At 37.3% G+C, this 27,921-nt stretch overlaps 1 protein-coding gene across 5 annotated transcripts in view; it reads left to right on the top strand.

Annotated features, from left to right (window-relative positions):
• The window catches only part of GLCCI1 (glucocorticoid induced 1), a 59,496-nt gene that overhangs the window by 20,832 nt on the left and 10,743 nt on the right, over positions 1 to 27,921 (top strand). For 3 of the 5 annotated variants that reach the window (XM_064444546.1, XM_064444549.1, XM_064444548.1), the window contains exons 2-5: positions 1,096 to 1,247; positions 10,125 to 10,211; positions 18,425 to 18,541; positions 21,640 to 21,792. In XM_064444546.1, coding sequence (XP_064300616.1) covers positions 1,096 to 1,247; positions 10,125 to 10,211; positions 18,425 to 18,541; positions 21,640 to 21,792 — 509 coding nt within the window. The remainder of the gene's footprint in view (positions 1 to 1,095; positions 1,248 to 10,124; positions 10,212 to 18,424; positions 18,542 to 21,639; positions 21,793 to 27,921) is intronic. The other 2 variants (XM_064444547.1, XM_064444550.1) reach the window with 1 other exon arrangement.

The following is a 27,921-nucleotide window of genomic DNA, read 5'->3' as shown; positions in this document are numbered from 1 at the left end:
CTATAAGCATGCTGTATAAGAGCAAGCTATACCTTAATCATGATTAAAGATGATGGAGTCTGCCTTTTGAGATCCAGAAATTCTAGATGATATACAAAGAGAAAATGCATGTGGAGGTCAGTGCCCATGTTTAGTCTCAGAAGTGTGCTAGCAGGTCTGCTCTCGAGTTCCGAGCAGTGAGTAGGGTTTTGGTGGGTCGGATCAGTGCATAGCATGTGACTAGCTTGAAGGTAATCTCACTTGCAAACTTCTTTTAGTATGGCTGAGCAAGATACACAGTAGCTGTAATGTAGGGCTTAGGTTGGCTTATGTAAAGTCTAGAAAACGAGTATATGAAGTAATTTTGCCTAAAGGACAAAGCGAGATGATCCAGAGAATATGCTGTAAAACTCTGATGTGGGAAAGAACAATCTCATGAATCACCCTACTCTTTGCTTTCCAAATGAAATGCAGGAAAAAGTGTTCCATGATCTAGGTGTATGGGGAGAGAAGTACAGGGAGGAGTCAAAGATTGCAGGCTCTGTGATGAGTGAAAACAAACATGGTAGCTGCCATGACCTGAGCTGTGTCAGAAAGAAATACACAGTCACACGGTTTCAACTTGCTAAGGCCTGTATTGGGATCTTGTAAATAATATGGAATGACATACATGAGAGCAAGAAATTGGATATGCATCTTGTGAAGGATCATGATTTTTGCCAGGATTTGTGCTTTGGTATTTAGAAAGCTAAGCAAGCTGACTTTAGCCCAATACTGATACCATGTTATATTTTCTATTTCTCTGTGTCTGGCTTTCCCAAGTTGCATCATCACTGTATTTAAATTTGCTTGATGTTTTTTGTTGATGTAAATGTATCGCATAAGAAGCCTGGTTCTTTGCAGATATGAACACTTCAAGTGTTGTTGGGTTTTCTCTTTTGTATTTTTTCTCCCTTGTCTGATGTTCTTTGCTTTGATGTGGTGGCATTCTTTTCAGCCTGGCATTTAGGCAGAGGTTTCTGATATGTTCTTGCCATTGTGTGTCATAGCTAGCTTTTAACATTTAATATCAAATTTAGCCTGACTTTTTGTTGATTTTGTTCTGGTTTTCTACAGTTGACAGGCCAAAATCCCAGCAAATCAGAACTTCTGGTACCATACGGCGAACTTCTTCTTTGGACACAATAACAGGACCTTACCTCACAGGACAGTGGCCACGTGATCCCCATGTACACTACCCTTCATGTATGAAAGATAAATCTACTCAGGTAAAAAGCTATAAACCAAGACAACAGATGTGTTTCATGTAATGGGTGTCTTCCTGATAATACTTTTATCACCTGATCTGGAATCTTAGCTCAATCTAATTCTGAATAAATGTGGGATCACTTCATTTTATTATAAATATAAATCCCTAAAAATAGGGTACAGTAGTGTTTTTGAATCAGTGTCAATTCAGTAACATGGTACATGACAGATAATATTTTTATGCTTTTAGAAAACAGTTGTTAAAAATAATTTTCTGTATGTGGGCAGATCTGTTGAGGCTAAATCAGCAGATTTCAATCTCAGCCTTGAAGCTGGTTTATTTTGAAGCTGGTATATGCAAAATTGTGCTGAGTGTTATTAAAAAAAAAAAGATTCCATAATAGTAGTGGCTGACAAACTGAAGATTTTACTAAATTGTGGTAATAAATCTGTGGGTCTCAGAAAGTGTATTTGTGTGCATGTGGGGGAGGAGAAGGAGAGAGATTACTGTTAAGAATTGATCAGTTCGTCACTGGAGGGGAAATGAAGACAAGGAAGCTGGGACTGAGCATGTAATGTGGTCTTGAGATGTTCCCTGTCCTACTTAGTAGCAAGAAAGACAAATAAAAATGCTCTGTGGAAGACTTGCCCCTTGAAGCCGGACATCAGAGTGAGAGCCTTACCACCAACTACCAAGGGAAGGCTACTGAGATTATGGCCTGATACCCTTGTGATATCCTTGGATCCTGCTCAGGGCTCTAACCTTAGCAGGAAACTCTAGTAGGTAGGTTGCTGTGGCATTCATAATGCTCCAGTGCTCTTTGGCTAGAAAGTTGAACATTGTTTCTTGCCTGATTCCTCCTCATGCTGGAGCTTGTTGCCTACAAAGGTGAACACTATCAAACAGGTAACAAAAAAAAATTCTAAAAAACCCAAATTAGTAGCAAAGGAGTTGCATTCTTGGGTTTCAGTAGTGTTATTAGGGTATGGAGTAAGTCACCCGAGTTTCTGTTCTAAACTAAATTGGAAACCAGAAAAAAACTATCTATCTTTGGTTATATTTTCTATCTACAGGCCACACAGGGATGGTTGTTAAATCAGTTTTCTATGTCTTGTGCCATGATTCTGGCCTGTTGTTACCATGGGTGTCCTGCAAATAACAGTGATGCTTCTGTCATCCTGCCTTTTGCTTATAACTCTCATGTGCCATTAAGAATTGTTCTTAAGGGAAGCTTGTGTTGTCACAATGCATATAACCCTTAAAATATCAAGGGTTTTTCTGCCATAACTTCACTTGTAGGTGTATAGGTTTTGGTTAGTTTCTACTGACTTGCAACATACTTGTCACCCATTCTGCCACCATGGCTTAGAGAAAACACAGCAGCTCTTTAAATTGATTCTAGGTTTTGGTCTTTTGTGTAATATTGAATTTCTTAGGGCAAATTTGAAAGTATAAATAATTTTCCACATCTCTTTAAAATCTACTGTAATCCAGTGCAGGAAGTTCTCTGATGGGGGAAGGGTAAGCTTAGAATGCTTAGAAAAGAAAAAAAGATCTGTCTGTATGATCCAGAAATCCTATTTAATGAATTTGGGAATCTGATGATCAAAATTGTTCCAGGAAGCTTTTAGAAACCGTGGTGGGACCCTTTACGAGATTTCTGTCTTCATGCCCACTTACTCATTTTGAAACCAGCAGCCAGTTTTAGCAAAAGAGAATAACAAGCAGTCATCTTTACTGTCATGAAAGATCTGCCTAAAAAGCTCTTAATTCTGGATTTACTTCCAAGGTGCCTCCCTTTCACAATACTGTGCCTTGAAAGTCTTTCTGTTTTGAAACCGTAATTTCCATTCAGGAGATTTTTGTTAGTATGCTTTGTAGTTACGGTATTTCTTAACCCCCTCTCAAAACATGTATCCTTATCAAACTTTGTAAATACCCTTATGAACAGAAAATTTAGAATATTTAAACATTCACAAGCAAACCTTTTCACTAGTTTACAGAAAAGAGAAACAAACTTGTTCTATAAATATTTGAGCTCCAAGCATTTGGCAGTAAAATTGCTTTCCTGGTGAGCTCAAGCAAGTGTTTAGGTTATTTGACCTCTTCGCTGCCACCCTTTGCCTCATTCGGAAACAAAGCTCAGGGAGGAAAAAAAATAAAAATGAGGTTTTACCTTTTCAGCATAATCAAATGTAACAGAGAGGAAAGGCAGTACTGTTGTCATTACAAGGTGAAGTATTATTTCAAAGGGATAAGGGCAGGGAAGTTTCATGATTTGGATTTGTGGGTATCTTCTAAAAATGAATTATATTAGTTGTCCTTTCAAATTATGCAAAAATCAAGCATTTAGCAGTGTTTAAGTTGAGTTGAAAAATGTATGTCTTGACTATTCAGGACTATATGAATATGTAAAGTGTAACAAGCATAGTGATCAGCACAGTGAAATCCAGTTTTTTAAAATAGAATGTTTACTAGGGAGGCTTGTAGATGAACTTGATCATGAAATACTGACCTGAGTTATGTTTTGGTTTTGTGTTTTTTTTTTTTTTTTTTGTTTGAGCTCTATGTAGATTGAAGTATATTTAATTTAAGAACTAAGGATGAGTTCCAAGTTGTTGATAGGATGCATGTATGGCAAATTAAGTTAAATTAAATTAAAACCTTGCTCTTTGTCTGAGCACCAGCACAAGTACTTCCACTACTTCATGTTTGTTGGCTAAGTAACAGTTTAGCTTGTGGGAGTTCATATAGTTTACAGTAGCTAAAAATAATAACACTTGGTACTTTAGCAGAGTGGAAGATGTCAACAAACTAAATAAAAACAAGATAATGAAAATCAATAAATTGTTTTTGTATGAGCATGTTTCATTGGAGAATATCTCTTGTTTTACTTCTAAACTCATGGACAATACTGTCAGTATAACTTATATTGTGGGTGGAATAATTATTTCTCTTTCAAGGGTACTTTTTGTCCCTAATTAAACATTAATTTAAAATCAGATTTTGGGCAGTTTCGTGAAGATGGTGATTATGGCTGTTTTTTAGAATTCTTGTATTTTAAAACAAGAGGGTCAGATTCTGGTCTTCACCATGATCAGATGAACATTTAATGAGTTTTATTCCAAGTCCTTGTTTCCTGTTTAAGTTCTTTGAACCTGTATAGTGCTCATGAATAAAATGTTTCTTCTTCCTCTAAAATTAAACCAGGATTTTAAAAAAAGAATTCAATAATATCTTATTATTTAAATAGAGGAAACAATGGTGTGTGTTTGTTTTAGTTTCTGTTGCATCTTGGAGAATAGTAACTTTAGTTCATATTTCTGTGTCTCACCCACCTCAAGTGTTTTGACTGAAACCTCTGAAGAGAAGTGAGGTTGTTATGTTTGCTTTTGGAAAAATATACTGTAACACTATGCATTGTGACACTTACACAATTCCAGATTTCTAAGAATTTTGGATGAGTTTATGCTTGTGTGTTTATGTGTGCATATGCATACAACTAGCTGATCTTTAAAGAGTAGAGAGTTTTGGATAATCAGAGGTACACCATTTTATTTAGTAGTGTTTTAAGTATTTCAGAAATGTGGGGACACTTACTATTATAGGAAGTTATTATACGTGTTGATGTACTATGTGATCCCCTTCCCAAGTTCCTCCACTGTCCTACTTCCCCTTCCTTTTCAGCAAAATTTGAACTTTTCATTATGACCATGTAAAACTCAATATAGCTTCCTTCCCCATTTTTTCTGTCTCTGTTGGAAGCACTGATGGAACAATTTTGTATACTTCTCCTTCATGCTATGCATGTAAGTATTTCCCCCTTCCTAGTGTAAAGAATAATTCAATGTTAAAATAGTTATGCCTAACCTCAGAATCTTCAGAAACATTTGGATAATCGTCATAGTCTATTAATATAATTATTTGGCAGTAGCTAAATAATTTAAAAGGCTTTTATAAAATTAAAAAGGAGAGATTAAGGTTAAACATACGATGTTGATGTCATAACAAAGATATTACCAGTTAAAGTTCATCCGTGTAATCTTTCTTGATGTAAATAATACAAAGAAAAGGATAAATGACCAAGTGGAATATGATTCAGTGATATCCTGCACACCCTTCCCCCACCAGCTGACTTCTTAACCTGGTTTCCAATATGCCTGGATATGCCTTTTTCATTTTACATAGTAATTATGTATTACACAAACGGAAATGAAGAAAGTTTGCAAAATGCCTTTCAGAATTTTTACTTCTCTCTAAAGAATAATGCAGAGTTATTAAAATAGAATGCTTGGCTAAAATATGGTTTTGTTGTTCTTGTGTGTGGGTCAAGGCTCTAATGTAGTTACCTCTCATTAGTCACCTGAGTAATGTTTTGTTTTGGGTAGAAATTTTGTTGCTTAAAAATGAACATCATAAACCAGGAGGCTTAATTACGTGAAGCTTTTTTTTATTGGTGTATTAGTTATCATTGCTTTCATGGGATATTTTAATGCTGTACTTTGGGGGGAAGGGACAAAGAGGAAGAGATATGTATCATATAACTATGAATTTATCATTCTAGCTTTTCTTAACCTGTCTGATGGAGTCATCCCCTATAGTCAAATTAACTTCTGAGTCTTTAGGCCATTTCTTTCTGTAAGATTTCTAGAGGGCCTTTGAATGCTTTAGAAACATATGACGTCTCATCAGACTTTATCTTCTAGTGCTGCTGTTGTATTTCTTTTGAACGTGGAAGTTCTTCAAAAACATAATTGCTTCCCCTGTAAAACCTAGACTTGTGTTCTTAATCTTTGCACCCATCCCCCAGTGTAGTTAATCTGGAATGCAGGCTAGATATAGTAATTAGAGTGAAGGGCTGGCAATAAAATGCAAGATATTTAGAGTAATTCAGTCTTACTTTAGGTTTAGGTAGGTTAGTACTCCATGCAGTCATTCTGATCTAAATGAAGTGGAAAGGATGTAGGTGTATATCCCTGACATGGGTGGAAAAGCAAGGCAGAATTACCAAACGCGTTGGAAGAAATGCTAATCTCTACAAGGTTGGGTGAGTTAGAACAATGGTAATTGTGATTTACATTAAGACTGAAGAAAGCAACCAAATGTGGTGTTCTCAGCGTGTCCTATCCCATGTGCTTGCTTTAAGCATTGTGTCAACTGAAACTGGGACCATGAACCTTCACATTTTGAAAGATCAGCGGTCCTCCTCTTGAAGCTGCAGCATCTGTTACTTAATGTTTTCAAGGTTCTCCTCCTAAAATGCTTTAAATATTAGTTTCTGAATAAAGACCTGCAGGAATAATCCTTCAGTTCAGTTCATACTTAAGTGATGCTGTAAATTTGTTTCAGCTCTGAAATATTACCAGTTTCACAGATAGTGCCTATGACCTCTCTTACTGTGTTTCTGACCTGAGGTGCATCAACTTTGGTTTCGTTTATTGTGATTCAGAATTTTTTCTTCAAATACAGTTTTGAGTTACTTTTAAAATATTATTTTAATACTATTTTTTAATATGTTTTAACACATGGGAAGTATACTTACAGCTTCAAATGAAGGCTTCCATGAATAAGCCTCTTTTGTAGAAGTGTAAATAAAGATGAAAACAATTTTCATTAAATGTGGCATATCAAGGGTGCTGTACACCCCCATCTTATTTGTGATGTAAATTACAACATTTGAGTGAGATATGGGGGTGCTCATACATGAACTAAACTTACAGAAGCAGAACTTCTGCTTGAATGTAACAAGTGTGTTCTTTGTTATTTTGGTTTGTTTGTTTTATTCAAGTGTTTACTTGAATATAAGAATTTGGGGTTACAAACCCAAAATGTACCTTCATATAATGTGGGCTACAATATGTTGTAGGCAGCAATTTTTAGGGTTTCACGAGGACTGGCTTGCTATAATATTCTAGGAACTGCCTATGTTATGTTATTTTTAAATCTTTTTTCTTTTTTCCATCTGAATATAAATAGCACATTAATATAACATTGCTTGACTTCAGTACTGTGCTGGGAACATCATATAGTATTTGTAATCTAATACCACAAATAAAATTGAGGGACACAAATAGTCTGCCCCCTGTATACTGATACTTATATGCATATTTTGAAAGGTTGTGACTTGACTCAGTTTACCAGAGATTGAAAGCAACTGTGTAATCCTTGTCTGAAGGGAGATAGTATCTGAGTGGAAGAGAGCATCAAAGCACATTTGAGAAAGTACAAAACTTAGTATTAAGTGAATTAATGTTTTATATTTGTTACTTTTGATTTCTGATTAAATCAACTGCAGTATAAGGATTCCCACCTCTCTCTACTATCAGTCACCAGTGTTGTTGATGAAATTCTTCAGGGTGTTGCTATTAGTTTGTTTTTATTCTTGCTATCTGGATCAATATCTGTGCTTATTAAAAAATACAGGCAAGCTCTTTCTTTTTACAAAATAGCGTTTTTTGGTTTCTTTATTTTTTAACAGTTTACTTCACATTGTTGAGAAACTCGCTTTGGCTTTTTAGATACTCAGGTGTCTTTTGTCTTCTGTTTATTAAGTTGTAGTTGAAGGGCTATGAGGTTGTAGTGATCCCAGGTGCATGCTCCTGCACTACAGGAAAATATTTAAGCACCTGAAATGCCTGTTTCTACTTTGTCCTGGAGTTGTTCCCCAAACTAAGGAGCAGTGTTGTATTCAGAATACACTCTTTGGGAAGAATTCCCTTTGCATTAATGTTTTTCTGGGTTTCTGTGAGGGTATAGCTCCAGCTGTACTTGGGATACAGTAAAATACTTTAAGAAAATAGTAATTTAAATTAGAAAGTAAATTGTAATAGACTGTGAAAGCCCATGTTTTTGAAAAATGAGCAAGTTTTCCACCCATTTTCTCTAGTTCTTTAGAAATCTGCAAGACTCTTCAGTGTTTAAAAAAAAATTTAAAGGCAATACGATGTCTTTCACACAAATTTCAGGGAGGTGGTAAGTGCCCAACCTGCAAGAACACGTAATTATGTAGAACTAACATGTGGAGGTAGTGAATACACATGCAGGTAGTGCATGTGTTGCAGAGGCTCTGTTTTGGGTGACAAGAGTCATGGGTTACCTGGCTGAGGGATTCCCATGTTTCCCTCATGGCTTTAAATAGCTGTTTTAATTCTTCACTCTTAATATTTTTTTTCATCACCACATTACCATCTGGCTTCTTCCCTATACCCACACAGAGAGAGTCATATAATAAAATCACAGAACCCTAACTTTTATAAAAACTTGTAGTTTCTTTCCTGGGAGCATGCAGCAAAAACTTTGTTACGGATTTTTTCCATTTTGCTTTATAATTGCCCACACAGCTTGCTGGGCCTTTGGTGGAAGTATTCCTGGTGCTGTAAAAATAACTGGAAAAAAAACCCACCAAAACCATGAAAAGTGCAGGGCTGGCAGAAAACACAAATGGCATACGTAGGCCTGTGCACATGAAGTGACTTAGCACATGAAGTGTTAACACTTAGGAGTTAGGTGCTGGGCTGTAGGCCATATAATACTATGGCAGTGCAGTGATTATTAAGGTATAGTCTGTGCTCTGAAGCTACAGTTCAGTGCTTAACAGTCCCAGGCCTGGCCTGGCATGCTTGGCTTGAGCGGGCTGGCCCTGGGGCGCTGCTGCCACCTCCCTTCCCAGGGCAATGAAGGTGAAGAGCTGCAGATATTGGTTTTTGTGGTGTTTTCCAAGGCGGTGCCCGGCCTCCTTCCTGAGCAGAACAGTGTCCGCTACGTGTGTGGGTACTACAGAGGCTTCTAGACTCTAGAGAGGAAGCAAGAGTGAGAAAAGCTGTGGAGGAGCAGGGTTTCCATGCGCGAGAAGGAAGTCCCACAGGGAGTTGGATCCCAGATCCTACCTGTCCTGCTGGGCTGGGGTCCGGTCTCCCTTGGAGGACTATTAGCAATGGTCCCCCTCCCTGAAAAACCTCACTGCCAAATTCTCGTCATTTTCAATGGTAGAGTTTTATTGCTTGCAGCCTTATTGTGAAAGATTCAGCTAATACTGGTTGGGAATTGTTGAAAAAAAACCAACCCTTTTTTCCTTTTCATCAATTTATATATGTGCCTATAGCCCTGAGTTTTGTATGGTTCATACCTCAAACTCTCCCTGGATTTTAGATATCCCCATTGCTCCTCTGGCAGCTGATTACTCTCTTGTTCGGAAATGCTGTTGGATACCCTCAGTTTTCATAACAGTCTTATGGTGAGTAAGCACGTGAGTTGGGAGGTATGGCTTCCAGACCCTCCTGAATCTTTGGGGTTTAACTTTATAGCTCCTACATCCAAGGACAGTCCCCAGACTTCTGGGCTTGCAGAACAGGCTGGAGAAGGCCCACTCTTCACTGTTCTGCTCATGTAAGTTGGTGTGAAAAATAATGAAAGGTGTATCAAACTCTGTATCAAGTCAGAGTTAGAAAGAAGGAATTAATTGTGTGGCCTCATGATTAAGGAAGACAGGTGGGAGAAATGAATCCTGGCTTTTGGTGTCTGAGTCTCTCTTTGCATATTTTGTTTAATTTTGTGGTTTTCTAAACTGTCCACTGAGTGAAAACTAGAAATGGATGCCAAAGCAGAGATAGGAGTAGCCAGGCAAGGTTTCTTTTGTGATTGTCAGGCTTCCAGTTCCTTCTTTGGTAATGTTGATTGTCCTCATCCCTTGTAAATGCAAGTTTACAAAGCCTTAGTTTTCTATATTTTTGTTTTATGTATTGAGACTATTACTGCTGCGTACCAGATTCTGAAATTTGTTCCTTATGTATAATGCCTGAACTCTGACGCTGCAGAAAGAGTAAAGGAATAATTTGTGCCGAAAGTTTTTCTTACCTGGATAATACAGTACAGTATATTTTCTTTTTGTTCCCTCTAGACACCTAGCTGTTGGGCTGAAGAAGGAGCAGAGAAGAGATCACATCAGCGCTCGGCATCATGGGGAAGTGCTGATCAACTAAAAGAGGTGAGAAGTTTTACACAGTGGAGCCTTTCAAGTTTTGATATGCCCAAGACATTTTTTAATCCCTATCTGGAGTCCAGGAAACTGCACCCTTTCCCTCCCCTCTGTTGCTTTTGAAACACATTTTACCTCCAACATAGGAGTTGTTTCAAGAGTGATTGTTATTTTATGCCTGTTGGATTTCCTCCCTTCCTACCACACAGTGTTGTCTGTGAAGGAGTGGCCAGAGTGAGTGCTGAGGAGCTTGTTGTTGCTTATTAATTTTTCTGTTCAGAGTTGCCTCAGCTTCCTGTTCTTTAATGATGCTCTCCTGAAAGAGGGAAAGTATAAGTCGGTATGTTAGCGTAGTCATGTTTAGAAATTTTGTTCAAGTTTAAGGATGGAGATAGAAACATCACCACTTTCACAGATGAAAAAGTAGGGTAAGTGTTGATACAGTAACGGTATGATGACTTGAAATGCTCTTTAATTATATGTATTTTGCTGTAGACTACATTTGCAACTAGAAAGAACCCACTATAAGTGAAATGGATTTGCATGATGAGAAAGTAGATACAGTAAAATGATCTCCAGCTCAGCTGAAATGACAATATTTCTATTGTCATATGACAATATTGACAAAATGACAATATTTTTGTCCCAGTAAACTCCAGTCCAGAGTTGATGTAACTCTAGCTCTGTCCAGTACCTAATAAGTGGCCTGAAGTCAGCCTCATGCCTCTCTCAGGAAGGGTGCAGCTTCTCTTCAAGAGCTACACCTTTCTTTTCAAGAAATGAATCTTGCAGCATGTTCTCATGGGGTGGGACTTTTCCCTGATATTCTGGGCTTTTTGCATCTTCTCTCCTGGCTTCCTGTTTAATAAGACATTAAAAAATGAGAAGAAATATATAGGTTGTCTGAAGAGATGATGTTACTGGCAATATATGGTTGTCTTCTGGACAGCCATTGATAGGAATAATAGTTGTCAAAAGGAGTGATGTAACTTTAAATACTTGAATTTTAAAACCAGATTTGATAAATGTGCAATAGTCTTGCATTCCAGTGGTGGCAATAGCCTAATTTTTAAAGATGAGGACCTGGGCCAAAGAGAGGTCAATTCAAAGAGGGTTGTCTATTCCCATCTCATTTAATACCTGTTATGAAACCCATCATAGCTGATTTATTAGTGCATAGACCTTCAGTTGCCCGGGTAACTTCGTCTACAGCTGTGAGGAAGCATGCAGAATCATAGATTAAGTGCCCAGAAGTTAGTGCAGAAGGAGTTTTGTTTCTGAAAAGTTTTGGCTTAAATATTACCTACCAGCAAAAAGAAGGAATTGTAGGAGGGGTAGGAGTAACATCTGCATTTCCAGGATAACGCTTGCTTGCTTATACTGAGGGACCATCCTTCATCTTCTGGCAGTTCCCTATCAAGTTCTGCAACAAGCAGCTTTTCTTCACCATAGGGCTGTGACTGTCAGTGATAGTGAAACCTTCAGCATGTAAGCAAGTCTCAGTCATTTGATAAGTGATCCATTATGCTAGGTTGCCATCCTCTTTATGGACTGACCACAAGAGAAAGATAAGAAACATGTGGCCTATGGATTTCATGGTTCCTTTTTGATAGAAGACAGTAATGGAAAAAAACGGGGTGTGTGGGAAGGAATTGTTTATATCCAAATATTGCAGTGGTTGCTTACACCAAAACCTGCCCTTGTCTTCTCCAGTTTATAGTTCTTTCACTTCCTCCTTTCTCCAGCTTCTCAAACCAGCTTTCTTGCCTCTTCTAGTTCCCTGGGTTCATAGTCCCAGTGTCTTTTTGTGTGCATTATCCAGCCAGTTCTTTTCTGTCTTGCCATACTTGAGCTCTTGCTCAGTTACCTTCCAGCTCCTTGTCTGTTCTGTCTCTCCATCATTTGGCTTCTATTTTATGCCTTTCTTTTTCCTGTCCCTCATCTGTAAGTCCTGGTTCCAGCTTCCCTGTCCTGCTGCTTAATGCCTTTGTGGTATGTGTTAAGAGTTTGTTCAATACCAATAGTACGTAGTACCTAATTTCTTTGCGCCACAGTAATCGGCACTTTCTGGAAGGACAAATTCTCTGGGGCAATTTTGTTCAAACTGTAAAGCCCAGTAGAGACAGAATTATTAGCAAATGTAGCTGCCAGTTCCAAACATCTTTCCTGAACATGTGCAGACTGAAATTTTTGCTAAAGCTTCGCCAAAAGTAAAGGTTTTTCTAAGGGAATAGAGTGGCACATTCCCAGCATAAAGGACCCCCCAGACAAATGTTTGGCTTTTTCTTCCAAAGCATTGGACGGCAGAGTTTCCCAGGTAGAAACCTACAGTAATGTGTTTTAGCACATAAAATGGTAAAATGATTTCTGCCCCACTTTGATTTTAATCTAATTCTTAAAATAACTCTAATACTTTTACTGAAATCTCTGATGGGAAGGGGATAGGAGAGTTCAATGTTGCATGGTAGACTTCAGAGAAGATTTGACAAAGCTGAAAGAAAGAGCTTAAGTAATGGAAATAAAAGTATCACCTCTCCTGGGCAACTGCATTTGTTATGAGTAACATAGGTAACAGTAGTTCTGCTCAGCATTTTGAATTGTTTCCCACAGCATTTGACAGTAAACAAGTAGATAGCTGTTCAGTGTTTCCTTGGCTTGCCTTAGCAGTTTGGATTAATCTTTTTTTTGTTCCAACAATTAATGGAATGCTTTCTAGCATGTATTTTTTATTATGTTGATACTGTAAACTAGCCAAATTCTTGTATGCATAGTTTTAATTGGTTTTGATAAAAGAAGATTGACTGTTAAAAGAAGATTTTAAGTTTTAAAAAAAATGTTTTTTCCTTGGTTAATTTGAGAGCTATCAGAATTAATAAATGCATTTATTTAACACAACTGGGAGCTCTTTTTGAAAGAATTACATTTAAAAAACCTAAAAATGAGTGTGTAGACTAAGATCCCAAGCAAGCAAATGAATTCTGTATTACCACATAAAAAAAATTTTCTCTTTGAGGAGCTGAAAATTATTTTGCACTTGAATTGAAATAGGTAGGTGTCAGGATTGAATCTGGCTAGCAATGAAATAGGCAATCCTTGCTTTCTTTTAGTGGGTCTGTTAAAAAATGTACAACTCCCCAGCTCTCAATATGAACTTTGTAATGATAGAATGTACCTTTTTTATCACCTTCTAATGACGTTTACTTTTTTTTATTCTGAAGATTTGCTGCTTGATTTTACAAAGTCTTGAATATAACTTGTTGTAAGATAATGCCAGACTGCTTTAACATCATTTTAATAGGTATACATTTTGACTGAGAGATAAAGATTGCTATCAGAGTCTTTGTACTAGACACAAACCAAGTAGTGGTTTGAAGCACTGGTATTTTTCCTCCTTCAACCTGAACAGTTAGCTTGAAATTCTGTTGAATAGGGACAATTTTAGTTACAGCTTAACCTGAACTGGAATTTACCCAGAACTGGAAAAAAAAATGGATTTAAAACAAATAGTTTTCAGATTGTATAGTTCTGAAGATTTATCTCAGACAGCTGATTTTTCACTTCCTTTGAGCACCTCTGTATGCTGTATTTGTTACACTGACACCAGCAACCCCCCATTAGAAGGTCCTTTTTGCTCTAACAGAGTACTTGAAAAGGACTTTGGAATAAAAGAGAATAGAATATGAGAGCTTGCACTTTTCATGTGCTTTCATATATGAGTCAAAAGATTGTATTCAGAGGTTTAGAGTGAATTTCTGATGTTTGTTTTACTCTTTGACCTACTGGTTAACTTGTTTATTAATAAATGGTTCACGAATGAGTTAGAGCTCACTCTCATTAATAAGTTTGTGGCTTGTTCAGCAATAGGAAGTTACTATGTTGTGGAGCCTGATTTGTAGAAATACAGCCTATTAACTGGTAAATATTAACGAGCATTTGGACAGAAATAGTGAGACAGAACATGTTCCTTCATATTAGTAGTCTGCATCTAGGTCTCTTCAAATGAAGAATTATCAGGATACTCAGATTATTCCAGTGTTGTAAAGAACTGACCTAGTTTGCTTATTTCTCAGGTTTGTGCCATTAGTTATGTTAGACTGCCTGCGTATTACAAGTGGTATAGACAAAACTCATATTTATTTCAAGTATACTTCTAGCTGTAAAAATATTCAGCAAACAAAAAATATAGGGTTTTTTTCAATAATCTTTGGTCATCTTGTAATTGGCTCTATGAAAGTAAACCATCAAGGCCAAACTGCAACTTTGTGTCCTGAATGACCTGGCATAGGTTTATTACTGTTACGATGCACAGATCTTTGTGTTTTCTTGGTTGTTTTTTTTTTGTTGGTGGCTTTCTTTTTATAAAAAAAACCTAATGTGTGCCAAGAAAAGAGTCTTTCTGAAACATCAACAATATTGCAGGGATCAGCCACTGGACAAGGAAAGGCCGAAAACTTTAATTGTTTTTAAATGTGCACAGACGTATGCTTTGTGCTTCCCCCACCATACAGTCACGTGAGAGTACTTGCCAAATGTGAACTAAAAAATGTATGTTTACATGTTGTAAAATAGTAAAATAATTTTAAATAATTTTATCTGAACATTGGAAGTAGGGTTCAAATTGCATTTATTCCTTGAGGAATTCCTTGATTTTTTCAGCTGTAACCTCTAAGGAAATGCCTGCATTGTATCATGAGAACTTTCTGCCCATCTTCAAGCTAGGTGTAGGGTGTTTGAATTGGTATACTAAAATCACTGTCACGTTTTATGGATCTAAGTGCACATATGTGCAAGGCTAAGGCTTTAATGTCTTCAATAACTGGATGCTTCAAAGGATACATGTTAGATCTTTTTGTGTTGATTTACATGTGTTCCTTGATACAATTGTGGATGCCCCAGTCACCTTCATGCTCAGTACTTGGACATGTGAGGGAAATGGTGTCCCAAACCCTTTCTGTTCTTCTTAGCTGCCCTGTTAAAGTGGAGTGTTCTGTTATGGCACTTTTTTTCCCTCAGCATAGCACATTATTCCTTTTCTGCCTCATCTTCCTATCTAAAATACCTGTATTGTTGCCCTGAATGGAGTTCAGTGTCAGAGTGTATTTAGACCAGTGTAATGGCTGGATCTTCAAGTACATATTTTCCTGATACCAATCACTTGGCACCATTCTCTTTGCATAGCAAATTCCCTACCTTATATTAGTAGCATCAGTTGAGTGCCCAAGAGACAGGTTCTGCTGCTTCTTTGAGACACTGGGTAAAACAGGTGCCACCAAGGCATATGTTCAGACTCCTTCACTACACAAATTATATCTGCTTTCCTAGGATTAGCGTACCTCATACATCTCTGCAGCTCATTTTGGTTATGTTTGATGCTCTGATTGCATCAAACATAAGAGAAGCAGAAGATGAAACATGAGAGAAGCATCTCTGCTGCTTAGGAAAAAGGTGAAGGTAAACTTCCAGGAAGCTAGCACAGCTACCTGTTCCTGTTAGCAGTCGTGGCTTTATTTGAGTTTGAGATGGAAAATAATCGGCAATAAAAATATAATATTGCAGAAGAAAAAGCTGTTGGCATTTCAGGATTAGGTTTAGCAAGCGGTAGATTCACTGTGGACTCCCCATGGTGAAGAAATGAAGCATCATTTAGTTGGAGGATTCTTCTCTCTGTGTACTCAGTGCCACTGCCTGCTTAGTCTGGCTGCTCTGAAACTGGGTTGCCTGTGCTGGCAAGCCTCTGTCTCCCGTGACTGGAGGATGAATAAGAAATGGCAGATTCCTTTTTATATGTCCATCCTTACTTTCTCATTTTTTTGTCTGATGGTAACTACCACTTCATGGAAAGCTAGGGTCCTTCAAATTCAGGTCTAAGGACAGATGATCTGAGAAAGCCTATCTATTTCTTCACTGCATTTCATGCTTGGCTTAAGTGATCATATCAGCTCCAGATACATAGTCAGATTCTTCAACAAGTTTTCATCTTTCTCTTTCTCCCCAGTGACCCAAGAAACTTTTTCTTTCTGTTACTGTCAAGAACCAACTGCCAAAATATATGTACTCTTGAGGTGGCTGAGAGAACCTCAGATTCCAGGGGTTCATGATTCCTATCAGGATATCAAAGCTTCAGGGTTTTGCTCAGCATAGAGACATACCAGCCTATCAACGCTCTCCACTTAATGCTTTCACTGTCCAAATTTTACAGTGAGAGGTTATGTTCTCAAAGATTTGCAAGCCGTTCGCAATGGAAATCAGTCAGCCTGATCAGTCTGAGGTGGAATTGTATAGATCTTATTTTTACAGCATGCTCCTGAGGAAAGCTCAGAAAACCAGATTTCATTTAAATAAAAAAAAATAGGGTATTTAACTTTTTAACTTAAAGAGGAAGTGCACAGCATCAAGGAGAGGCAGCAGAAATGAATTATATACAGCACTCTCCCTGCTTTCTGATGATTCTTGTAGCTGGCCGTCTCAGTCCACAGCTGTCTTCTAATTTGGGCATCGTTTTTCTCTTCTAAGTTTTTGAAAGGGAAGTCAAAGATTATTTCCCTGTTCTCCCCATTCTCTAACATTCTGATGTAAGGCATAAATCTTTGTAGATGTATGTATACTTACCAGACTGGTTACCTGCTTGCTTTTTCATCTCTCTGTGGAGCTAGGTTTCCTAATTGCCATTAGTCCTACAGAGAGAATGGGGAAGTTCTGGACAATTTCTTAAATTTTTTTTGTAGAGATGAAGCATCTCTTCAGAATCCTTCACAGTTTCTTCTTACATGGTGCTTAACTTGCACCTTTCATCAAGAGATTAGTCTCCCAGTTCTCTAAATCTAGCTTGTCTGTGTTAGAAACTAAGTCGTATTAGGGTGCTGTCTTTCTTGATATATTCTAACAAAGACCCTTTTGGATGTCTGAACTGTTTGTCTGTTGTTGAAAGATCAAAGTCTTCAGCCATTTCTTAGTAGTTCTCTGAATATGGGTAACGAGCTGTGGCGAGACTTGCTATGAAGCCTTAAAGGTGGATCCTTCTTTTGTGAGTGATACCAGAAACATCACAGAGAAAAGTCTGCAGCCTGGAGCAAAGCTCCATCCAAACCTCCTCACCAAGCACTGTCATCTGTGACACCGGGAAGAGTGATGGTGAAGTGATTGTCTACCACAGAGTTGCTTTGCAAGAGCACTAGTGATATATTTAACTACTCGGAATTAACCACAGAGTGCGTGTACTTGTAAGCTGTCACTGAAAGAGAGGTTACTTTCCAGCTGATGAAGTCCTTTGAGAGATTAATTCCCTGTGCATTCTCTTCGCTTTACTTGCCCTTCAGGTTTTCAAAAATTGTATCTCTAGCTGAGTTAAAAATGAAATGGGGCCATGCATGCTTTTCATTTATATGCCAGTGTGCTGAGCATGATGAAGGGTGGGACTTGAGCCCATAGGAAAAAATCATCCAGCCTTAAGGAAGTGTCTGTACCTCTTGGGTGAATTTGCACATAGTCTAAACTTCTGAGACAATGCTTATAGAGGTAAATACTCTCTTTCATGTAGGAATTATCCTGGAGGAATCCCCAAATGAAATTCTTTGGTTTCTTGTTAAGGAGCAGGTCAAAGGATAATGGCTTTAGTTGCATTTGACCTTTAAAATATGTAACTTTTGATTAGACATCCTTGCAGCAGACAGCAGAAAAGATAATTCCATCTGCCTGAAGGAATCTGTGATAATTTAGCCTGCAGGGAAATGCTATTAAATGTATTTAATAAGTTCTCCAAGATGAGCAATGCATATTGATTGCCAGTTGTTTGTGAAGACACTGCTTTTATGATGAATTACCATTGGAAAACTTTGGTTTGATTTAAGGTCAAATAAATTAAACTTTAGGCATCATAGTCCCCAGTTTAAACCAGTTAATAAGCCAGAAATTGCCACAGATTGTCATTCTGACTACTTCTGTTTACATCAGTTATTACAGTGCTTGTTTGTAAATGAGGAAGTTTAGTAATTAATCTAAACCTGCTGTCGTATTTGGGTTGGCAAATAGGGTAGATACTTTGGAGAAAGTATCTAATAAGCAGGAAGAAGCTTTAATGCTCATGCTTCAAGGGAGGGCAATCCCATATGCTTGTAAAATCCTCCAAAGAGGACTTAAAATGTCTGTGATTCACTTTTTACGTGAAGATTTGAACAGTTACCTGTTTGATAAATCATGATCACTTCACCTGAACATCTTTCCAGCAGATTGCCAAACTAAGGCAGCAGCTTCAGCGCAGTAAGCAGAGTAGCCGTCACAGTAAAGAGAAAGAACGTCAGTCACCTCTCCATGGAAACCACATAGCAATCAGTCAGACTCAGGTAAGTAGATAGTTGCTTATATTAACAGCCTCCTACCTTATCAGGGTTGGGTGAATAGCCTGCTGTTTCTTCCTGTCTTTCTTCTGGTTTTTTTTTTTTTTTCCTTATGTGGTACACTGAAATGCTTAACAACCTGATACCATTGCATCTTCACTGAAATTTATCTGATAGTCATCATACAATAAAAGAAAGAAGGATTGCAGCAGGATAGCAACTAAATTATATTGAGATGCTGTAAAAATTCTGAGTATGGCCAGATAAGACTCTGTTTCCAGGAATACAGACTTGCTTCCAAGACTAATTTTTGTGCTACGCTTTCAAAAGTCTCTGCTCCTCTGGAAAGTATTTGCTTATCAGTTACGCAAACCAATTTCATCTGAGCTGGTTAAAAAAAAATAAAAATAGGAAATAAAGAAAAAGAAAGTACCATGGGTAAGCAGTTTGGATTGGCAGCCCAACAACTGATCAGTCTTTGAGCAGCAAGCAGAACACTAACTGGCTTGTTATGAACAGACTTTTAATTCACCTTACCGTGTGTTCATCAATAATAGACTGCAATACCGGAGATTTGAGGGACAATCTCATTTCCTTGTTCCGTTTTAAGAATCTTTCTTATACTTTGCTTATTGGTCAATTCCTGGCCAGAGAGGCAATTTCCACATGACATCAAAGAAAACAATATTGTGGTGTTTACTTTCTAAAAAGAAAGTGATAATTCACTCTGAATTTAAACTCATCTGAAATCAAGATGCTGCTTGCCACAGTATCCTGTCCCTGGTGACCGGTGACTAGAGAATATGTCATGCTACAGGATAAAAGTCTTTCTCTTCATGGTTTTGTCTAGGATGTACCTCTTGGTTGTTACAGTAGTCCACAATCATTGTCAATACAGAATCCTGTCTTCTAACATGAGAGTTCGTGGTTGCAGTGGCTGTGTTACAGTACAGTTGTTACAGTATATTTTGAGAGTTTCCATCATATTAAATGGAAAAATTGCCATAATCACCAGCCTGTTCTTGTTCCAGACACTGTGACTTACTGGAGAACCTCAATTAGTCATAAACTTTAGGATGCAAAATATTACGTCCAGATTATGTTGATGACCACTGTCATGTTCTATACCAATGGGCATTATGATGACAGGACTTCTCTCTAACAGTCTATGGATTTGATATCCTCCTCTCTGAGAGGTTAAGCTCAGGCTCCTAGTCTGACAGCTTCTGTTTTTGTTGTCTTATTACTTACCTGTTTTTCAAAGTGAGGTGTGAGTTTAGGCAAATTTTAATACAGCTGATCATTTTGACACTAGCCTGGCTAAAACAATTTTTGTTTTCAGGTCATTTTCATGTTTCAAAAAGTTATAAAAATTTGCCTGTGCTCAGAGTATATAAATATTTCTCCTATTATAAAGATGCTGGCACATATGAAGAATAGCTTTGGACAAATTACCAGACCATGGAACCAGATTCTCAGCAGGGTGCAATGGAGGATGCCCCATGCAGTATCTGCTCTAGCCATTACAAACTGCCAGTGAAACTGAAACCCAATTACGAGTTCTAAAGCTCAGGCAAGGTTCAGTCAACGACTTTGTGAACCTTAAACCACTTGTAGAAAGCAGTTAATCATGTCTCATTTGACAGTGCAGACATTCAAGCCTTGATTAAATTTCATCTACAGTGGATCCTTAACTTGGGCCCCATGTTCCTAACAAGCCACTATTTGAACTCCTGAAATGTTGGTTCTGTCATTGTATTTCCTGACTGCTTTTTTAAATAGCTGGTGTTTTAGAAAGAAGAGGTTGAGCTGTGATGACTGATCCTTTATATGTTCCTTCTTCTGTTTGGATAAAATTTCATGGTTAAAACCTAATCTTGTGATGAAGACATATGGAAATCGATACTCTTCCTGAAACTTTTATGCCTCTATAAAAAAGGATCCCACTACATTTTGTGTAGAAAAAGGTTTTGCTTTCCATGCTAAAGGAATCTGTTGCAGGTACCTGTGCCACTATTTATAGTTGCAGTAAAAAGTCTTTAACATAGATTGAAATCCACCTAGGACACATGCTTTGAAGAAATGTTCTTTAGTACTTGGAGCTGACTCTGTCACAGCCTGTGCAACATTTTGATTTCTCACGAAGGTGTTCTCTGACAAGGCTGGTGAAGTCTTCAGTTCTGGCACCACTGTGGGAAGCCATCCTGCAGGCAGTGTGTTTTGTCAGTCAGAGAATGCCTCCACACAAGTGACATGCACCTTTGGAGCTGCGCATTGTGCAAGGTTCATTGCCAAGAACTCAAAAAAGTGTTTTCACATTTTGCCTTAAGCATCCTGTGATTCTGTGAGCAAGAGGACGACGTATATTGGGAAGTGAACACAGTCCCTGACTGTCAGTGTAGGTGCATCTATGCTATGTAGCTGCTACCAAGGTAAAGCTTTTGAGGTTGACTGCGCAAGGTGCATGTGCACTCTTGTGAATGGTTCCTATTGGTAACAGAGCTCCTCTCCGACAGGTTTTTCTGAAAACGATGCTTGTATTTACTTACATGCTCAGTCCTTAAACTTGAAATTATTTCTTTTAAGACCTTAGACATGAAAGTTCTGAAAATCTACAAGGTAATGAAATTAAAGGTTCAGAATGAATGCTTTAGTTTTCAATCACTAAAGCCAACCAAAAGAGAATAAAAGTGCATTAAGTGAATATTTCAGTTGAGTGGTTAAGCTTTAGGAATGTTGCGAAATGCCTTTTGGATCCCAGTTCAACCATCAGCATCAACACCCACCCCACGTGCTCCCTATCCCCCTACTGCGTATTCTGTAGTCTATACATCTGAAACGTACATAACACCTGCCTACTTACTAAGTGGAGCAGTAGAATGCTTTTATTATAGATTACTTCTTTGAATTAAGTAGAGGTGATTTTGGTGGGTTTTGATTTATGCAAGCATTTCTTTTTGTTTGAATTTGCCAAGTAAAGATGGTCTTTTGGATGGCAAAATTAATATACCGCTTCTTACTTTTTAGCTTTTTTGGTACTGGTCTCAGATGTCTGTCTTTAGTCCATTTTCCAACTTCAAATCATGTTGCTCTCTACCTTCTAGGCTTCTATTTCCAGATCAGTCCCTATGCCACTGTCAAACATTTCAGTGCCAAAATCAACTGTTTCACGTGTGCCGTGTAATGTGGAAGGAATAAGCCCCGAACTGGAAAAAGTATTCATTAAGGAAAACAGTGGAAAAGAAGAAGTATCGAAGGTAAGCTTATATTAACATGATTATGGTTGGGTTTCCTTCTATAAACATATGGGAAACCTTCCTCGTGGCTGAAATTACCAATAATTTTCTTCAAAGAACTGTTTGTTTGAAAATTTTGTTTCAGCGTTTTAGGGTGGTGTTTGGTTTGTTGTTGTTTTTTGTTTGTTTGTTTGTTTATTTGTTTTTTAAGGGCTTCTGGCCGAACATACTCTGTTTAGAATGCCCTTTCTGTAGAGAACTTGAAAGTTTTTGTGCGAAATGCAAGTGCTTCAAAATTGAGATACTTCAGGCTACAGTAGTAATTAGAGACCAGGAGATTAATTTGCTTCATTTTGTATTCTTTTTCTTAGGCAAGACTTAAGTTTCCAGTGTTATGCTCTGCTTTTTGGTTTTAATGCTTGCTTTTCTTGCATAAACTGAATGTGGACCATTTTACTTCCATGAAACCACTGTGATCTGTCATGGGAGATCTCCGTATAGGAAATACTGACAAATGGGGTAGCTTTGCTTATGTGGGAGAACTGGAGCATTGGAATTGTCATTGAGGAGCACTGGCATGCTTAGATGACACTTAAAATGTGAAATACTTGGTTTACAGCGACTGTTTCCTAAATAACCAATGGAAGTTTTCTGCTATGGAATAAACTACTGTTTTTTCTAATCTTCTCTAAGATATAGGTTCTTTTCTTGTGAATGGCCACGTAATAGCAATTTAATGTACAAATCAAGCTATAAAACTTAATCAGAGGTTTAAGATTCCAAAACCTGGTGTCTGTAGCTCTTCATTTCAGCAGTAAACTTAAAAAATTTTGGAATAGTCTTGGCTTCTCCAGAGACTTAGTTGTGTGGACAAAGCAGTCTTAAGAATGAAATATTGTAGTAGCAGAGGTTTTTTGTTAAGTTTGCTTTCCTAAGGCTGTCTCATCCCTTTAGAAGGGATGTGTGTTGTAACAGAAGAATAAGGAAAAAAAAAACAAACACACAAACCGAAACAGAAAGCCCAAATCAATAAACCTTGTTGCACCATCTCCAAAGAGACTATAAAAAGGTACGTATTACAGTGCCACCGTTGATGTTGCTATGACTAGGGTTGTAATCTCCTGTGGTTTGCGGACATTTCATTTATTTTTCAGACAAATCATCTCCATAAATGCTGTCCTTGGGCTTTAACAGCTTATTACTTGGGATGCGGAACTCGGTCTCCTAAGTTACTGAATGTACTGGCTCTGATCCAGCAAAACAGTTAAGCACATACTTAAGTGCATTGTTGGATTGGGGCCAGAGGTGCTCAGCAGTTTATGCAACCAAGGCAATAGTGAACCCTTCCTCCAAACATCTAGCTGGGAAGAGTCTTCAGACACAAAAGAAAGTCATAAATTAGGCATTGCCCTTGAAGTCAAGTCCATCTTTGTGGGCAGAGGGTTGTTTCCTGCTATGTAACTGTTATTTCTGTGAGGTCTGGTCTAGTGGGACATAAAGTGGGACTCCTAGCGCTGTCTTTGAGCTAACTAGATCTCATAGCTTACTTATGCCAGATCATAACAAGAGTAATTTACTCAATGTTACTGCTGGTGAACTTTCTCCTAAGACGACAGTTTAGCTTCTTTTTAGCCTGGGGGAGTTGGGGAAGCTAGGTTAAAGGTTAGGAATTACTGAACAAAAGATAAACCATAGGAAACCAAACTTCATTAGTTTCACTGCTAGTGAAACAATTTGTTTTTCTTTCAATTTTCTGCCACTCTTTCGTGCTGTAACACTCTGTACTTTTTAGAAAGTATTTTAAAATAGCAATCAAAGGTAGTTGGTTGCTTTGGGTGATGTGTGAAGGATAAATAGACTTGCTTGTGAGATTGGTGTGCATCTAGATGTTCAGCTGGTTTCTTTTAATCTGTTTCCACATTTAGTTCACAGTTTTAAGAGTACATGTTCAAACCTTAATTTTCATCTGAATTGATCTATCCAGCTGCATAAAATGCTTTGTGCCCTATTGCGAATCTGTATTCATTTGCCATGAAAGATTAGGGGAATAACATATAACCTGCTAAAAACACTGAGAAGGAATATTACCTTCAGTTTAGGGGCAGCTCGCTACCTATCTATTTTTTTTTCTGATTTAGTGTCTACATTAGTAGCTTTCTGATTTCTTAATTTCATTTTGATAACCATGTTTGGGGTGTCCCAAGTAAAATAAAATGCATTTTAGCTCTGTTAACTTCTAAAATTTTGGTCTAGTGTTATTGATTTTTTCCTATTAGTCTCTCATCTCTCCAATATAAACTCGTCATTTTTTTTAAACTGTTTCTTCGTTCATATATTGAAATCAGACTAGGTGATATATAGGACAAAAATAAGGTTAAAGCAGTTTTATGGATAGTTTTATGGATATTACTTTAATTACTTTTTAAATTTAGCTCCCAGCAAAAATTTCCTCCCAGCTTCATACTTCCTTGCTTAGTCTTCAGATACACAAATCAATTCAATTTGTTAGACTTGCTTTTTGGTTTTGTAGGGTATGGGGTTACATACTTTCTGTTTTCTCTTTTGCTGACTTGAATTTTTGTAATCCTACTTCTTAAAAAAATGTATTAATTGATTTGGAATATGTCTTCTGTCTTCCTTTGTGCTGATTTAGTTCTGTTAGTTCTTTGAAACCCTCTTCTTTTTTTTTTAATATTTTAATGATAATAGAAATTGTACTTATAAAAGTAAAATTGCTTATAAAAGTAAAAATAATTGTAGACGTTAGTCTTGTTATTTTTGTGTTTCACAAAAATAGTTGATGATAGAGTAATGTCATGATGTCATTAACTTTTAATAATCTAATTGACCATAAAGTTCAGAGGGATTCCATTGTAAGTGGTCCAAACATTCCAAATATTTAATTCTTTTCCTTTTAGCCATGTATATGTATGTTTTTTCAGATAATTCATTTTGCTTAGTTAGCTGAAGGTGTTATCTTTTTTCTTTCATAAAACTAAGTTTAAGTTGGCTTTTTTGAATTACTTTTTAATTGCCTCTTTCTTCTCAGGTTTATTAATAAACTGGAATTCATTTTCTAATGCATTTATTCAAAGGTCCTGGATATATTTTCCTTCCTGTTTTATAACTTATTGACTAGCTTTCCAGGAAATTTTGATGGTGTTTCTCTGTTCCCACCATAACTTTTAAGAGGGAACTAGCTTTTGGAGGAGTTGCGATAGGCTTTTGTTCTTTGTCCCATTGTGACTGCACAACATAAATGTTGGAGTCTTCGGTCATGTTCATAGGTGTCCTATTAGGAAAAAAAATATTACTGGAACTATCTTTCAAATATACAGAAGTAATTAGAAATGAGGCAATTTTGTCAGTCTGTCACACAATGTAAGTAAAATGGTTAATGTGTTTCTTGTTTGATTTCTAATGCTTCTGGAAATAGACAGCATGATGGTTTTATGTACCTATCAGAAAACTTAATCCTGTAATAAAAGAACTTTCTCTAATTTGCACAGATGTAGAGGATCCTTACTTAAATCTTCACATTCTTCATCTGAAAAGTCTGTTTTTTTCCAAGTGCTCCTTCCCAGGATCCATTATGGGTTTTTGCACTTGCATCTTACCTAATGCATTGGTGACTTCATTGATGCAAGAAGGAAGAAGCACTTTCCTATGTCTGCCTTTGTGCGCCGGTCTGGAGAACAGTTTTTAAATGAAAAGCATTGAATGCTTTGTTCTCAAGAAGTTGCATCTGAAATAGATGTAAGGCTTGTGAAGAACAGATTATTTTTAAGTGTCCCATTGGTATATTATATCACAGTAGTGTTCCTGATGCTCCTAAATAGGGTGTTCTTGGTTTTTTTTCCAGCAAAAAGATCGATACTGAAAACAATGTGGTGAATTTTAACAGTGCATTGAGAAATGCATGCTGTTGTCAAATTGAGCATTTCCATACCTTTGCAGGGAGATGAGGGTAGTACGTAACTACATCCAAGAACACACTGTCCCATAGGGGTTGGCAGGTGTCCTGTCAGAATGCATTTGGCGTAAGGTTAGTACATGACTGGACACTCTTGTGAAGAAAAAAAACAACCCACAAACCAAAACAACAACAAACAACCCCAAAACAACAACAACAACAAAAAAACCCAACCCCAAACCCCCCAGTATCTAGAATGCAGTAATTTCTAGTCATTTTCCATGCATTGAGTAGTATGGAAACTAACAGCAGCTGTACCAAATTAGTTACCCTATTTCTTATGTTCAAAGTTTGTGAGGACTTCAGTTTTTAGAATAGTTGAGGCATGACTCATGGAAAGTAACTTCTGAAGTTTTTTCTTATGTTGATCAAGTTTAATACATAAAGTTTTTAAAAAGTGGAATACTTTTAGTAGATATTTTCATGTAGTTTTTTTGCACTTGTCAAAACTTGGTTTCAATATTAAGGGAAAGATAAATAAAGAAGCACAGTAATCTGAAGTATTTGCTGGCATTTCTATGTGTTATAAGTCGTTTTACTTGGAAAGAGTGATAAATATTTAGCTTTTTCTACTTGTGCGTATGTTTAGAGGCATGTCTAAAAATATAGATAACTTACTGTACCTCAAATTTTAATTCAGTGGAGGTTGAAATATGTGATTTGGGATATACTTCCTGACTACGTAAGACTACATTGTTCATCCAGGTGTGGAAGAGCATCTGTGTTATCCTGCAGTCTTTAATTATGTGATCACTTACTGTTTTTTTTCCCTTCCCTGGAATCCTTGCTTTACCTGTTAGGTAGAGCACAGTATATGCACTTAGTGAGCAGCTGTTCAGTGTTTCTGTTTTCTCCTCATTAGATATAGTGAGCATTAGGACACATTAAACCTTGCTTTGAAGTCAGAAATCTGAATTTCTTCCTGGGTTTTTGCTTCTGTATAATAGGAGAGTGTCTGAAATTTTGTTCTCTTTTTATCACACCTGTGTGAGAAGAAAGGTGATATTATCTACATGTTATGGATGGTGAAACACAAATTCATCAGGCTTCTATAATGTGATTCTTCAGGTAACTCAAGATACTGCATGCCATTTTAGGAGTTTAAAGTGTAGCTCTCATAGTCTCCTTCTGCATCTGTGAATGCTGAAGACTTTTGCAAATCAGTCCTATATAGACTGGGCATCCAGAAAAGGTACCATAAAAGCGAGAGGTTGGTTCAGATGGCTTCCTGGCATCTCATAGAATTTTTGTGGTAGAGATGGAAATAAAAATTTTTTTCTGCATGGCAGTTATTTTTTTGGTTACGCTAATTGTGAGACTGTTTTCTTTCTACAGCTTCAGTCTTGTTTTCTACCTCTTTCCTGACTGTGTAACAAATGATATTAACGCTTCAGGTCTATCTTATGCACTGAATGAGTCATGGCCTGACGGGGGTGATGGGAATAGCAACATGCAGTCATGTTGTAACGCATATGCAATGTGAACTGAGCTGTTGGAACAGACCACACAACTGTGTCCAAACTCTTCAGCATTTGATGTAGCAACTGTAATGTTCTCTTTATAATGTGTTTCTTTGCTCTTAATTGAAATGTGAAATGGTATTAACTGGAAGGCTCGTAAGAAGAGAAGGGTTTTCCTGCTCTGTTACGTCTGCCTATTTGTATAATATGTGGTGGTTTTCTGGACAGACTGTTGCTGAAACGGGGAGAATGTGATACTTGGCCAGTAGGTTTCATGTCCTCATGCTAGCAAAAGTGTTGGGTTGAATTTTAGGCCCTGGAACAACCTGTTATAGTCCTGGAATATATGGGGAAGAGGAAAGCAATAAAATAAAAATGTTCATTTGAAGTGAGAAGGAAAAAGACATTAATTTTTTGTAGCTAGAACACTTAAGCTGTTCTCTGTGGGTTGAATACAGTCCTCGCTGAAGTGAGTATAAAAATGAAATTGAAATCTTGCAGGCATCTTTCCCCCCTTCACTTTTAAGCAAAACTGTAATTCTCATTTGATTTCTTACATTTAAAACAGCTCTGTCTTTATGATAAAACTAATTTTCCACTGGGAAGGACAAGTAGAGCATGCTAGTGAGTGTACCACTATGAACGTTTCTATGCACTATATATTGCAGAATGGGATGCAAGATCGCTCTGGCCAGTGCCAGCTAGGCTGATGTGAGC

The sequence above is a fragment of the Phalacrocorax carbo genome, chromosome 2 (assembly GCF_963921805.1).
Source record: "Phalacrocorax carbo chromosome 2, bPhaCar2.1, whole genome shotgun sequence".
NCBI classification, from domain to species: Eukaryota; Metazoa; Chordata; class Aves; order Suliformes; family Phalacrocoracidae; genus Phalacrocorax; species Phalacrocorax carbo.
Note: the sequence above shows the minus strand (reverse complement) of the source record. Positions and strands in the feature narration are given on the sequence as shown.